Source organism: Drosophila rhopaloa, unplaced genomic scaffold (assembly GCF_018152115.1).
Source record: "Drosophila rhopaloa isolate 14029-0021.01 unplaced genomic scaffold, ASM1815211v1 contig_2, whole genome shotgun sequence".
Classification (NCBI taxonomy): domain Eukaryota; kingdom Metazoa; phylum Arthropoda; class Insecta; order Diptera; family Drosophilidae; genus Drosophila; species Drosophila rhopaloa.
Window position 1 is genome coordinate 14,875,152 of NW_025335083.1, and position 14,617 is coordinate 14,889,768.

The window sequence follows — 14,617 nt, forward strand, 5'->3', positions numbered from 1 at the left end:
CCTCGGAACATTCATTCCGACATTCATGCTCCTGTCAGCCGGAGAGCGTTGTTTTGGCCACTCCATCCCATCGCGATGCCAGCGGCGCCGAAGGAAATCCATCGCTTTTGCTCGCTTTCCTCGTGGCAAAATCAATGCAGCGGCATGTCAGCCTGGTTTATTGGCTTCCATTTGGACGCTAAGGAGGCCAAACTAATTACCGTGCATAATAAATCAGATCGCTGTCATAGTCTGCCATTAGTTTGACACCACCCCTCACCAACTGGCCACTGGCCACTGGGCACCGAGCGCACCGGGTCTTCTAGCATTTATGCAAATTGGCAGCAATGCCTGGGCCCGGGGCGAAGTATCGGACTTGGCTCGCTGCTTTCTGCATTATTAATTGCAATTTGTTTGCTATTTTTTCCAAGAAAAGTACACCAGCTTTAACCTAATAATAGTCAAGCACATGACTCCCCCCTGACCACGCTGACAATCAAGTTTATTTATGCAAAATTAATTGATTTCTATTGAAAACGAAGGGGCACCGGATAGTGCAATTGACACATTTTCTCGGAACAAAATGAGGGGTAATTTATAATCATGGCACAATTGAAAGCATTTAATATAAAAGCCACGTAGCGTGACTCCGGCGACGAAGGGGTCAAATTGTTACAAATTGTTACCCCATAGACGGATATAAAGCTTAATCACATTAATCAAGACTTTTTATTTCGACATTGTAACTGGAAATATAGCATGTTAATACAGAAGGAATGATTGATTTCTGTGGAACAAAAACTAAAAGTTTAGTTAAGGTTAGTTATTTCTGATTACAGCTCTCACCTCAATTGCCTAAAGAAGTTGACTTTTTTGCGAGTTTCAGACAGATTGTGCATGTGATCATCAAGAAACTTAAAATCCAGGCCAGTGGTGAACTCAAAATCGTTTTTGGGCTTGCGATTGAATACCGGATCGGGTGTTTCGGTTTTCGGAGTGAGTGGCTTACAGCGATTTGGATATGGTTGAGAATATTGTCGTGTGTAGCTCGACAACATTGGGGGTTCCAAATTGTCCTCGATATCGACTGTTCCATAGCGGGGACTGATGAAAATTTTACTTAATTTAGTAGTCAAATATTTTAGGAAAAAAATATTTATTTTGCGGTAATTTAAAATAAGCTAAAAATAGTTGACTAACTATAGATTAATTTAAAAATAAACAATAAGAGCCACTTTAAAGGATTTTAAGAATTTTTAAAATTCTGTATTTTGATAATATGAAAACTAGTGAATTTTAAAAATATTTGCAATCTGTACTCTGTGCTTTGAAAAAGCATCCCTAAACAGGATAATCATCCACTCACTCATCCATGTTGAACGACTGAAAGTTGACCAGCTTTTTCTCCTGCGTAGAAATCGTCCTTAACCCCTTGGCGCCCTCCTCGAGCATTGCCTGTGTGGTGGTCTTCAATTCATCCTTGGTCATTGATTCCCACAGCTTGGTCTTCTTTTTGCAGGCCATTTCGACTGGGATTGTGTTTGGGGAGGTGAGTTAGCGATGTGAACGGGCACTCGGAACGGGCACTCGGAACGAAAGTGTACTAGACGATCTGAAAGGTTTCTCAGAGTGAATTCCCTTCAACCTTTGAGCTCGCCATAATCCACAGCGCACAAAAACAGAAATCACATCATTAAACAGCCAGAGAGTTGCTCGCAGTCGTTGCACAATATTATAAACGCCACAATTGAATTCACAAGCGGATTTATTGTGGGCGGAGGCAAATGGTTTCTGAATCAATAGGCGATGAAAATGAAAATCGAATAGTGGGTCAGCGGTGGAAATGCACAGTAGCCAAAGTGAGGGGACGTTTCGGGGGAAAACTTCGGTGTGTTTAGTGGCCAACCCGACTACAATGGCCAATAACAATGGCCGATTGGCTCTTTGGCGTCTCTCATAATGAGCTGCCACCTCTGTTTGCTCTTGCAACGACATTAATACGGGCTAATTAAACAAATATTGTGTGCATCCGACTGCGAGTGTCCGTGCATGTGTGTATGAGTGCATGTGTGGGTGGGGGTGTGACTGGTGTATTATGGCTGCGTGACTCACTTTTTAGAAAATATATTTTTTTCTTGGAAGTAGGTAGCTCTTTTCATAAAGGTTATTAGAAACTAAGTGTTACGTTAAGAATATCAATATCTTTACGCACCCTTTTCAATTTTTTCAAATAAGTAATCGATTTTGAATGTTGCATGAAAACCTCCTAGATATCATTAAAATCAAGAAAATTAGATTAAAACTCTTATATAATAAGAGGTTATATTTGAGTTTATTTGGCATAAAAGTATTAGAGACATCAGAACTGCATTTGTCACTATCGGATATTAATAACTTGCCCGTGAGTGTATCTCTAGGCGTGCCTACGCATATCAGGCGACTTGTATCAACAGTCGACATCGGGTCGTCGATGACACCAAAACCGAATGTTGAACAACATAATGCGATGGCCTTCGAGGGGGATTGGCGGAAACGGAAGTGATGCAGAAAATGAACGCATGGCAATCGGGGTGGCAGTGGTCTTCATGTGGCTCATAAATTATGGGGTAGCATTTTGCATGCACTGCATTTGCGGTGCATAATTTGCATTTTTAAGCATTTTCACAGTGCATTGGGCATAATTAAAATCAACGACGCCACCGCTCCTGACCACCAGACCAGCTCCGATTTCGATGCTGCCGCCAATTAAAAAACGACCCGTAACCTTGAAGACAGGGGAACGGCGACACAGAGCAAAATATTGAACATTAAGCATTAAAAAGAAAATGGGAATTTATAATACTTTTTTTCAGCTTTTCTTTTAATATGGGTTTAATACTCAGATTTTTCATTCGGCAAGGCAAACTAATAACTCCATCAAAACAAAAAAAAAACGTTTGACTTAATCACAGGTCTTAATAAACACAAGCTTTCAGTAAATCAATTTTTATATTTTTTTTTTTGTTTTTTATATTGTTAAACTAAAAATAATAACTAGGACTTATTTTCCTGATCCCAATATATTTACGATCTCTGTGAACAACGCAATTAGTACTAATATTTATAGGTACATCCAGTTCAGGAAACTTTACTTTCCACCAGAGCTTGTCTGCTGTTTTCTAATTTTATAAAATTATATCTCAGTGGAAAGATGTTGGCGACAGGCAAGTTTCTCACCTCAAAGTTTTGCCCGTCCCCAGTTGACTTTTACAAGGTTTTCTGGGGGCGTGGCCGCATCAGCATCGTGGGCAGGCAGCCGTGGCGCACTTAACAAATTAATGTCAAGCCACAATAAAAGTCAACAGCTGGCTGCAGCAGGGGCGGCGAAAGGCAAAGGCCAAGCTGAGTAACTTTGGTGAAAGGGGCAGTGAAAGTGGTGCGGTGTGCAATGAACGGAATCCGACACACATAAGTTAAGCAAATATACTGCTCACCCGCACACCCATAAAAATGCAGATCCAGATGCACAGATGGTCGGCCGTCGTAAAGTCTTAGGGAAAGGGGAAGTGCACCTGGTGCCAAAGACTTGGGACTCGGGAGATGCTGAATCAAATTCTCATATTAAATAATCGAATTCCTCGCATGCACATCATTTCAAATTCACGTTCGCACTTCCATCGACTTGCACTGCACATTCATTCCACATTCACATCCCACTTTAGCACACGCAGATGGAAACAGTTTTCTCTCATCTCCCCGAAATATTCACCGAGCTTTTTTGTATCTTGCATCTTTAAGCAATTTTTCTCGCCAACTCGCTTTGCCCGAGATTTTGCGCTTGACATATAATTTTTATGAGGTTAGGCAGTGGCGTGTACAAAGGGGAATTTTGGACTAAAATTAAATAAATTAAGAATTTTAATTACGACATGTTTTATCCTTAAACCTTCTTTTCTGTCTGAAGTTATGAAAATAGTCACAAATAGATGAACAGAGGGTTGAGAAGACAAGTATGTGAAATTATTCCATCAAGAAATCTATATCTTAATTTGTAGTCTCTAACAATTTTGGATTATTTTTAAAGGATACCACAGTAGATTTATTTTTTATTACTAATAACCATAACCATTTTCGCAACGGCCCTATTTGAAACACCCATGTTAAAGCCGTTTCTGTATCCTTTCGGTATCCTTTATTTGCGTGTGGCAGAAACTTCAGGCACGCACGTCCTTCCCAACTTTTGATGGCTGAGGTGTGAAATTTTGCGAGCTGCACGAGGCAAATAGGCATAAAATTATTTAAAACTCGACGCGAGACTGCACAAAAGGATGCGGCATAAAAGCGTGGCAGCTTCCCAACTCGCACGCTTCCAATTTAAAGTGGGAAATTTCTTCCTTAAATTTGTGGGGAAATATCCATCTTCTGCTTTTTCAGTTTTTGCCAGGCCTGGACGTATTCCTGGTAAAAACTGGACAGTAGGTGAGGGACACGTTCCACGGCCAGTTCCAAAGGTACCAGTTCGGGTTCACAGAGATTCTTAAATTTGATGAATAGAAACTGCTCCTTGCGAGTATTTTGTACCATATCCAAAATAGATTCTACTTGATATCCTCGTTCAAAAGCATCGACTGAGGGAACTGGCGGAAGATTCGAAAGATCGGTAGAAAACTTATTGAGTGGTTTTTTAACGGTTTGAACTAGTGTTAATGGAGGTGGTTTTGTTGACAAGGTGCAGGCCCTTTTATTCACAGGTTTCTATGGAAGTTACGATTAGTTTTTGGTGGATAAATTCTTTGTAATACCCACATTTTCCTGTGTAAACGGAGTTCTACGTTTTCTGGCCACTTGCTCCATTTTGGCATGTAAAATATATTTATTTATGCTTCTCTGACTGTTCCTGTGGTTGAGTGCTATAAACTAAAGTCGAAATCTTTTTGCTTCTTCCGAGAGGCACTTCATAGCCTGTTCTTCTCTGGAAATTCATATGACTTTCGCTTCTGTTGCCTGTTCTCCAAATGAACTTCCTGCGGCCAAAACAACTTCACGGCACTTTGAGCCGGCCCATGGCAACGGGGTGGATAGGGATGGAAAGCGGTGGAAATGCAGTTAAATGAGCGGAAATGCAAAATTAACTCGCCACGAAAGCACAGAGCAAACAAAGAAATTGTTGTACAACTAAAAAATCCCCCCACACACACACTCGCAGAGCGAAGAAAAATGAAGAGGAAATAGAGAATGAGAAAATCAAGTGCCGTGGCACAAAAAAAAGGGGTAGAAAAAACGCAATTGAAAGCAAGTAAAGCGGCAGAACAGAAAAAATGTATAATAGCAGAATAAACGTTGCCACTTGGCCAAATTTAATGCAAATATTTGGCCAGCCGCAAAAGGAAATGTTGTCTTTCCCGCTCCCGACAAAGAGTTTTCATTGCTTTTCACTAATGTGATGGTTTTTTCCGAAGGAAATCGCGAAAAATTAAGTGATTAAATGTAGTTCTCTTTTAGATATGATCTAATATTTTAATTGAATACGATTATTTTAAAAACTATTTTGAAGTCTCCTATTTTTATTTAGATTATTTCATATACTTTTTGTACATACATGTAATATGGCGATTTCTACCTTCTTTTCTAAGCATTAATGGCTTATATATTTATTTAGAAACAATAACCATTTTCTAATCATAATTTTTTTAATTTCAATTCGCTTGGAGCCGAGTTTTTTTATTTGCAAGCGATTTCCAACATCAGTCTTTATAACGAAAACGGAAAATGCATAGCGAAGGCAATCTATTCCTGGCCATAAACCAAACTTCTACGCGCTTATGGAAAATATATATTTCCGGTCTTCTCCGCCCCAATTTCAAATTATCCTCCGCAAAGAATTCCGCTGAGCTTGATAAATAGAAGCAAAGCGTTCGAGAATTGTGCATGATTTATTTATTCTTTTCCTCGTTTTATGCCGGTCTGCTCTTTATTTTCTTGCTGTGACAACGACGCACTTTTCGGGATTTTCGAAATTGTATTTAATTGTTGGGGTAGCCCAACAGGACAGGGAGGTCCTTCGGTCGGCATTTAAAATTAAACAAACATTCTGCCTTGCCATGGAAATGACAATAAAAATAGCATCAAATTTATGGCATACCGAAATAGAGAGGTGGAGCAAAAGAGAATGGAAAGGAGGAGAATCTCGTTGAGGGCATTTTATTCTTTTGCATCGTCCCTTTATTCCAACTACATTTTGTCTGTCCTTCACTTAAAAAAATAGTTCAGTACTTTAGGCTAAGGTAAGTATTATAAACATAATTCATTTTAATGAAATAACTGGAACAAAATGGGTAATAAATTAACTTACTTTGAAATTAAGTACAATGCTTTTAAAATAATTGAATAAACTCATTTTATGTTTAGAAGAGAAATCTAGTTTCATCAAAATACTTATATATACTTATGTATTCTTATTCATATAATTATAGGAAAAAAACAAAAATCCCTATTAATATTTTAAGTCAAAAAACATTTTTATAAGAAATTTGTATTAAATTTTGCCCAAGTGTTTTTTGGCAAGTGGCGTCTGTTAACTTGGCACTCACTTTGGCTTTTTCAGTCGCACTGACTTTGCACAATTAATGGCCCCCTTCTGCTGTACCGCTGCCCCGCCCCCTTTCGCTCACCGCCTCCCACCAGACATTCCCAATTCCGCGCAATAATTGCGGCCATTGTGTGAGAACCTTTTGCCAAGTGTCTTGTGTGTCATCGTCACCGCTAAATTTAACATAATCCTCGGATGCTTCAGACCGAATGCTGCCCACTCCGGCAGCTCCTGTTGGGCGCCAGGAAAATTGTTGGCAGCTGACGCGACTTGGCCAGGATGTTACTCGAGGTCCTTTGTTAGCCCTTTTCCGCTGCTGCTCATTCGCCTGCCGCCTTTCTTCTTGCGCATAATTAATTTCACGTTCTTGCCAAAAATTATGCGACAGGATTTGTTTGCCCACGCTCCTTTTCCCTCGCCGAAAGTCCTTTACTTTGATTTCACTCAGCTTTAGTTTGTTGTATTTGTTTTGCATTTTGGCAACATCTCGTCAGCCGCCTTGCGAACTTAAATCCTCCGTCGGACAGTCAAGTTGGCCAATTGTGCTGCAAAGTCAGCTTAAAATAAAAAGTTTCTTGAAATTAATCAGTGTAAACGGCTAAGCCGTTTTAAATGTAGAAAATGCCATTGTCAGGTCTTAAAAGTTGAGTGCAGCAAAGTGAATCTCTTAAACCAACAAGTTATCGTTTTAGTAGGTTTATCTTTAAGGCAATTCCAGTAAAATGTCTATAGTTTTCATGTCAACATTTAATAAGTTTTGCTTATTATTATTATTAATAAAGTGTCGCTGTCAGGAAAAGTTCACATACTTGAAAATATTGCCTTCTATATATATATACAATGCAAGCAAGCTGATTTAAATTTCGAAGCAGAAACGAATCGACTGTCGCCTTGATTGCTGCATTCGAAATGCAAACAAATGTCCGGCCAGACAAACACTATCAAAAATGTATATTTATCGATACAATACTTGCACATTTCCTGGCATAAGCTTAGGTGCCCCTGAACCCCCGGACTTAACACTTGGCCATTTATAATTGTTTCGCAGCTGCAATCGATAACAATTTAAATCCATTGCTGCCAATAAACGATTATTGCAGCTACCAGCAAAACAGAGCTCCTCCTCAATTTTTCCCCGATTTCCCCACCAACAGAGCTCAAATGGGTTCTAGGCCATCAGCCCCATTAGCCACAGAGTGGTAGTCGCATATAAGCCAGCGGACATTTTGCCAGACTCTCGTTGAGCTTATTATCTTCATAAAAACGCCGCCAGACAAAACACACATACAGAAAGAGATGGCAGACGGACTAACCAAAAACGAAATTCATTGCAAAAATGGTCAAAAATGGGCGAACGAAAAATTGAGTGAAAATTCATGGGTGAGGGCGGGGTAACAGGCGGACAATCCATCGAGGAGCACTAAATAAAGTTTGCACTGAAAAACTATTAGGGTTTCGGCACAAAAAATTCACTTAGAATGTCACAGACAAAAAATAACAACAGGCTAGGGAAAAAAAAATAACCGAAGTTTATCCACCCATGGAAACTCGTATTTGCAAATTCCAAAAGAGGCAATGAAATGGCAACCGACTGCATGGGATCGGAGAACTCCAATTCGAAGGGTTTTTCGGGGGAGAACAAACCGAAACAGGAAATTAAAATCGAATCGTGTGTGCTTTGAATTGTGCAACTTCAATCTGAGCACGTGTATCTTGGTATCTGTGCATCTGCGGGTGTGCCCTCCAATAAGTAGGGGCCCCAGCATCAGAAAGTGTTTAATTTGATAGGACCCCGGGGACTCCAACGAAGGGGCGGTCAAAAAGTTTTCGCCGTTACCTTGACTTCCAGAATTTATGTGCAAAGTTTTTCCGCGTCTGCGACTGAGTGTGTGTGTGTGTGCGTGGCCAAATTATGCAATTTTAACGCATAAATTTCATGACTCGCGACCGGCGGCCATTGCAGGGAGGAAGCTCCAGATTCAGTATCCAGCTCCAGCTCCAGTTTCAGTTTCAGCTTCAACTTCCTCCTTCACATTTCCCCCGGCAACTTTGGCCCGAAGTTCACACAACTGCGACTGTCTAATTAAAGCGTCCAGCTGCCGGGACATCTTTTCTGGCCGTCTCCCAGAATCATTTTCCATCCTCAATGCCAGTGCAATTTAAATGCAGAAACCCAAATAGGTAAAACCGCTTTTATAGGCACAAAGGTGGGTATGATACCTTTATAGAACGGATGATTACAACAGGAATTTTTTAATCGTTTTTCAAAAAATTAATCTAGAAAATATATAAATAGTTTGCCTCAGACTGAAACTTACAAGAATTTTTATATTCAATTTATGAAAATGATGTACCAAAATTTGAGCTTTACAGCAAGAAAAAGGGAAGTTTTGTATCTGTAAACAAGTTCAACAATTTTTTGTTACTTAATTTTTCAAAACTTTTTTACTACTCTTACCGAAAAACCCGTCCCTAATGAACGCAAGCCAATCTGCTCAGATATTCATATATCCCGGCAGTGCATTAATCAACTCCGAGTGTATTCCATCTTCGTCTCGTCGCGACTCTGCTGTTGCCGGAGTTTGGTCTTGGTCCCGGTCGTAAATATAAAAGTTGGCATAGCTCCCCGGAGACAAATCAGTTTGATTTTGATTGCATCTTTTACGGCCTTTGGCACCTTATAACTTTTTCCGGCTCACCTGAGCGACCCCGTGAATTCTGAAGTGGCGCAGAAATCGGCGACACAGGTCCAAACCAAAGCCCGAAGCAGATGTCGGGTTGAGTTTCTATCATAGCAGACGCTTGTCTTAATCCCAACCAGCTGCACTGCGAGAAATTAATCAAAAAAGTCCACATAATTTGTATAATCAATTATTAAGTTGATGTAAATAAAACTATTTTTTAAATATACATCGCACTTTATATTTTACTTAATAATTTTCTTAATAGATATACAAGTAACTTTCTTAATTAAGTTTTATTTTAATTGTAAGCTTTGTCCTTTATTTTATGTTGAATATTACACAATATTGCATAGAACATTTTTTGATGTATTGTCACTCTTTGAATATTTTTTAAAGAAATAACCAAATATTTTTACCTGTGCTTTCCTTTCTCCTTTCGCTCAACTGCAGCTTGGCATCATTGGGCCATGTCCTGTATGTGTCTCGTCATGTTGTATCTCGTCCTTCGCCGCTCGCCTGCCTTTATTTGCCAGGATAAGCTCGTAAAACTTTTCGTAAGCCAAGAGACGAAAGGAGCATGAAAAAAAACTTGACTTTGTTTATTTGTTGTTTCGCTTTTTCTGGCCTTGTTTGCCGGAAGTTTTATGCGTGAGCCGAAAGGTGACCAAACGGCAAGGAGAACAAGGAAAATTAAGGACTTTAATGAATCGTCGGGAAGCGGTTGAAAGTCCTGTGAGAAAAACGTAAAGAAAGTATTTAAAAGAGATAGGAAAACCTCCTCCATGGCAGTTCTAAAAAATGTCTCACACAAAATGCTTTTACAATTGAAATGTCAATAATGTTTTATGACATTGCAGCGAAGGGCCCAAAGAAAACAAACCAAGAAGGACCAAGCACCCCCCAAAATATTTTCATTTGCCTGACAAATCTTGACATGCAACAGCAATCAAAAGCGACGGCTCGGGGTCTGTCCAGGGGGCAGTAGGGGGTTAAGGGTGTGGGCGCCACCGAAACAGGACAACATTTTGTGGCCTGTCTTGCGGTGTTTGCCTGAAATTGGCCAGAAACGAGCGCAAAAAGTACAAACGATAAAAGGGACAGAGGAAATCCAATTCAAAATGCCATCAGACATTCTAATTTCATTCATTTTTCAATACAATTCCAAGGTCCGGCCACTCACTTCCTTGTGGCCGCATAAATTGTGATTCCGATAAAGGCAAAACAGGCCAAAAACACGGAATCAACTGCGACAAGAACGGGAACAGTGATACTGACTGCTACTCTGTCGTGACTCAAAATTCCGGATTACACTCGTCCCGGGCAAATTGAATTTCTTTGCTCGCATTTCTTATTTCCGCAGCTTAGGTGAATTTCTTGCTCTGCAGTTGGGAATTTCATTTTTAGGGTATTCCAACACCTTCTGGAAACTCACATTGCTATTATTGCTATTCTAAATTAGCTCCAGTCATTCCAACAATTATAATTTATAAAAAACTGTGATTTAAACTAAAGCACATTCATATACCTTTTAGGCATTCCTTCTAAATAACTGTTCAAAATGTTCAAATCCTCTTTAACAAAGTCTTAAATTTTTAACTTAAAAAAAAAAGATTTTTATAATATGTTTTCGATTTCAAACTATCTGAGTTCATTTGTTATTAATCACATTACACAATCTTACTAAATTTATCAATAGAACGTTTTTTTTTAAATCCTTGAAATGAATTTAAAAAATCTTTTTAGCTATGAAGGGTATTTAATGATTCGCAAAGATATGACCTAACATAAATAAGAGTTCTGTTTCCTAACGCATTCCATCTGCATTCGCAACGCGACAATGTAAGTGACACTAACCCATTTCGAATTTCTTCGCAGTTGCATCTGCACAGAAACGGAGTGAAAAATGAAAAAAAAGTACTTATAAAAACCAGACAGTTTCCAGACAAAATGTCAGTTGAGTAAACTCGCCAGCGTATAAGTATTCAAAGAATTTCACAGTTTTCCCTACAAGATATGAATATGCATTTGAACACGGATTTAGGGTTTTTATTGCACCTTGATCTGGGTCTTCAGGGTGAATCGAAATAAGCCATTGCGCATTATTTGATCGGGTAAGCGAAATTGAATTTGGCCGCCGCAAAATGATAATTAGCATCATAAAGCACGAGTCCAACGCTCCTTGTAAACTAATTAAACCTGCACCGACAACAGCAACAATTGCCAACGTTTCGCCCGAAATGCAATCACTAATTAATTGTGGCAATAATTGCTTTATAAATAACTGTAAGCCCACGACTAGAAATTTGCCATACAGGTAAGTTTGTAAATGTTTGTTTATAAGTGTGCAATTGAGCAGGTGGGAGTTGGAAGTTGGGTGTTAAGTTTACGTCTGCCAATGAAACTCTTTGCGGCAGATTAGTTGATTTAGGTTGAAATGTACAAGTTGATTTAAGCCCTATAATAACCCTAGTTAATTTGTTAAAAAAATGATTGAACAATTTAGTAAGTATTATATCCTCACACAAATAAAAACACCTTTCTTGTAATGCTTGTATTTTATTATATATTGAAATGACTTATTGCAATCTATAAAATTGTAAAAAATTGCGATTGTCTTTTCTACCATTTAATAATTATTTCTGAGTGCAGACTTGAAAGCTCGCCAAATGAAGAGGGAGAGAAAGTGGCTGAGCTAAATGTTTGCCTAATGAGGCCAACGGCGCGTATGATTGATTTGGGTAACTTGGGACTGAGTGAAATACGCTTGGGGCTGGGATTTCTACTTGCATAATTCATAATTCAATTAATTCGCACTTAAAAAACTGGCTCGGACTTCAAGATGAGCAGCGCTTCATAGCTGAGATAGGCTGAAAATATGGCATTTTAATGGGATCAGCGATTGCTTTAATAAAAAAACTTACCAGCAAAACCCACACCAAATACCATCAGAAAATATTTTATGCGCTTTGACCAAGAGTAAGTTCCCTTTGGCAGCTTTTGGGCACATTTGGTACATAGTGGTTGGTAGTGTTTCTCGAGTATCTGAGCCAGATCATGAGTCTGCATCCTTAATCTTGGGGTTTTGGTAGGATCTAGTTCGATCTTGACATCCATTGAATTCCATTTTTCTTCTTTTTCCACATCGCTCAGGTCTTCCGATATGCTCTTCACAATTATGGAGCAATTGGGTAAAGTTTCCTTAACTGGAGTCAGAGTTAAAGCCACCTCGGTGGTATCAAATGGCTCTACCCTGCCTGTGGATGGATCCGCACTATAATCCGTATCATTGCTAATATGAACACGATAGATCATAACTTTATCGCTGGGATTGAGCAGTGCTATCAACCGCTTTTGGGTGTGCAAAATAGGCGCCTGAAAACTCAGGGTTAAAGGTGTAACAATTAGCTGAACTCCTGACATTTTCGATTGGAAGGACTTTAAGAATTTTGATTACAAATGATTTGAACATAAAACTACTATGTTGCTACTCGTACTAAATCAGTTCGGTTACCAGATAAAGTAGATGTAAAAATCATTGTCTTTTTTAGATTTGATTGTAGAATCCAAGAACTACATTAAAATTCATTAAGAATATTAAACAAATTATTGTCTATAATACAATAAAGAATCCTCACTTTAAATTAACATTTATAAAACAATCAGGACACATTTAACATTTAAAGGTAGCTTTAAATGAGGGTCTTAGCATCAATTATCCGATTATTCCATAACAAACAACCATTACGTAATTCGGTGACATATCCTTCAAAAGCCACTGGCGCAATTACATAAGATTTAAGTGGCTCACGTCATGATACTCCTTGGTCCTGGACTTATCCTGATCCACTTGAGCTGTCCTGAGGGAGGCCGCTCATTATGTAAATTGTGTTCCTTGTGTATTTGCCACATCGATAACATTATTAGCAACAAATGTCCCCATCCTTGACTGCTGACCAATTTTGTCAGCTTTGCCAATTTGGGACTACCCTCGTCTTCGTTTTTTCTCCCGATTTTCCTTTTTTTCTTTTTGGGAAGTGAATGGGCTGCCTGGATTTGGAGTGCGTCCGCTGTCAACAGCATTTGTTGAACGCTTCCTGGGAGCTTCTGCTCCCCATTCCCGCGATTCCCCTCCCCTCACGCAAGGACCTCTCCCATTCAGACTTATGAAGCATCGAGCATTGTTGTGCCGGGACAACCGTTGACAGCCAGAACGGAGACAAGTTTTTCTTTCGTTTCGGCTTGGACAAAACGGTGCGTAGTTGAGCGCAGCTGCTTCAAAATATAATAAATAAATAAACATAATTTATAAGTAGCAGATTTTTTACGTCTGTGTTGGCACAAATACTTAAGCACTCCCGCTTCCATACGCCGACAAGGATCTGCTCGACACTCGAATTTATTTCATTTTTATCTCGGCAGATGAATGCGGTGCCATGTTGCGGGTATTTTTGCCGAGGCAAAAGCTCTGAGACAAAACACGATGAGATTAAGCATCTTTTTTCCACAGGATCCCTTATTTTGCGGGTTGTGGGAGTGCAAATGTGAGTAAGGGTGTTCGTGCCACGTCAAGTGCATTGCGTGTCCTTACGTAAGCGGGATGTTGATGATTCAATTCATGTTTTGTTTTTGCTGATACTGGGTTTTTTTCTTTTCCTAAGCGCAAGATTTCTATATTAGTAATTTTCCTTTTTTTTTTATTTTGCAAGCAGAAAATTGTTGTTACCCAATAAAATTAAAAAACATTAATATAAGATTTTTAAATACCACTTTTAAGCTATTTTTATATAATATGTATTATTAAACAACCTATTTTGATATTCTTATATAACTACTTACATTTTTAATACTTTTATCAAATTGTCTTTACAAACATTTTTAAATTTTAAGCCAAAAAGTACACCGATTTTCACTTTTAGCGATCTGCCATTCACACTCACCCACTTACCGTAACGTAACACTTTGAGTTACGTTGACCCTTGGTTGTTGTGGTTCGCGTACCCTTCACCACTCACGTTCACCCACTTGACCCACACTGCCTCCATATTGCACTTTAGATTGTCAAAACCACAACGATCCCGCCCGCTTTTTCTTTTTTTCCAGTTGCTGTTAAAAATGCCAAGCCGAAATGAGGAACAAAGAATTTGTAGAAGGCCTGGCTAACCGGAAGTCGAAAACACAAACGTACTAAAAGCCGCACTCAGCAACAGCGCGGGATATATAATGATATAGATGTATATATGAGTATATATATATATATATATGTGGGTGTGTCGCACAAGTCCGGGAGTACCACACCCACATACTCGACTCAAGCCGAAGAGGGGGCACATTCAAATGGTTCCATATTTCTTGACAATTTAGGACACCATTAGCGAAAAATTATTAC

General features: G+C 39.1%; 3 protein-coding genes across 4 annotated transcripts; all 3 read right to left on the reverse strand.

Annotated features, from left to right (window-relative positions):
- Window positions 1-689: 689 nt before the first annotated feature.
- LOC108042706 lies at window positions 690-2,196 on the reverse strand. 2 transcript variants are annotated; one of them, XM_017121103.2, is made up of 4 exons: window positions 2,092-2,196; window positions 1,346-1,508; window positions 826-1,083; window positions 690-766 (listed from the first exon to the last, which is right to left on the reverse strand). In XM_017121103.2, exons 2-4 carry the CDS (start codon window positions 1,501-1,503, stop codon window positions 742-744), a joined length of 441 nt encoding a protein of 146 aa, XP_016976592.1. In that variant the 5' UTR covers window positions 1,504-1,508; window positions 2,092-2,196; the 3' UTR covers window positions 690-741. The 2 variants fall into 2 exon arrangements, with proteins under 2 accessions (XP_016976592.1, XP_016976593.1); XM_017121104.2 differs by lacking the exon at window positions 2,092-2,196 and having other exon boundaries at window positions 1,346-1,544.
- A 1,834-nt stretch (window positions 2,197-4,030) lies between these two features.
- Window positions 4,031-4,865, reverse strand: LOC108042707. The gene is made up of 2 exons (XM_017121106.2): window positions 4,765-4,865; window positions 4,031-4,713 (listed from the first exon to the last, which is right to left on the reverse strand). Exons 1-2 carry the CDS (start codon window positions 4,810-4,812, stop codon window positions 4,354-4,356), a joined length of 408 nt encoding a protein of 135 aa, XP_016976595.2. The 5' UTR covers window positions 4,813-4,865; the 3' UTR covers window positions 4,031-4,353.
- A 7,137-nt stretch (window positions 4,866-12,002) lies between these two features.
- LOC108042705 lies at window positions 12,003-12,686 on the reverse strand. Its single transcript, XM_017121102.1, has 2 exons — window positions 12,153-12,686; window positions 12,003-12,098 (listed from the first exon to the last, which is right to left on the reverse strand). The coding sequence occupies exons 1-2, from the start codon at window positions 12,649-12,651 to the stop codon at window positions 12,046-12,048; spliced, it is 552 nt and encodes a 183-aa protein (XP_016976591.1). The 5' UTR covers window positions 12,652-12,686; the 3' UTR covers window positions 12,003-12,045.
- Between the last annotated feature and the right edge of the window lie 1,931 nt (window positions 12,687-14,617).

What these genes read in the sequence shown, in the direction of transcription:
- LOC108042705 (XM_017121102.1), bottom strand. Translation starts at nt 12,651, where the DNA reads ATGTCAGGAGTTCAGCTAATTGTTACACCTTTAACCCTGAGTTTTCAG. An exon ending in ATTTGGTGTGGGTTTTGCTG is followed by an intron (nt 12,099 to 12,152) that starts GTAAGTTTTTTT and finishes CCATATTTTCAG; the next exon opens with CCTATCTCAGCTATGAAGCG.
- LOC108042706 (XM_017121103.2), bottom strand. Translation starts at nt 1,503, where the DNA reads ATGGCCTGCAAAAAGAAGACCAAGCTGTGGGAATCAATGACCAAGGAT. An exon ending in CAGTCGTTCAACATGGATGA is followed by an intron (nt 1,084 to 1,345) that starts GTGAGTGGATGA and finishes AATTTTCATCAG; the next exon opens with TCCCCGCTATGGAACAGTCG. An exon ending in AACTTCTTTAGGCAATTGAG is followed by an intron (nt 767 to 825) that starts GTGAGAGCTGTA and finishes TTTGTTCCACAG; the next exon opens with AAATCAATCATTCCTTCTGT.
- LOC108042707 (XM_017121106.2), bottom strand. Translation starts at nt 4,812, where the DNA reads ATGGAGCAAGTGGCCAGAAAACGTAGAACTCCGTTTACACAGGAAAAT. An exon ending in CTCCGTTTACACAGGAAAAT is followed by an intron (nt 4,714 to 4,764) that starts GTGGGTATTACA and finishes TAACTTCCATAG; the next exon opens with AAACCTGTGAATAAAAGGGC.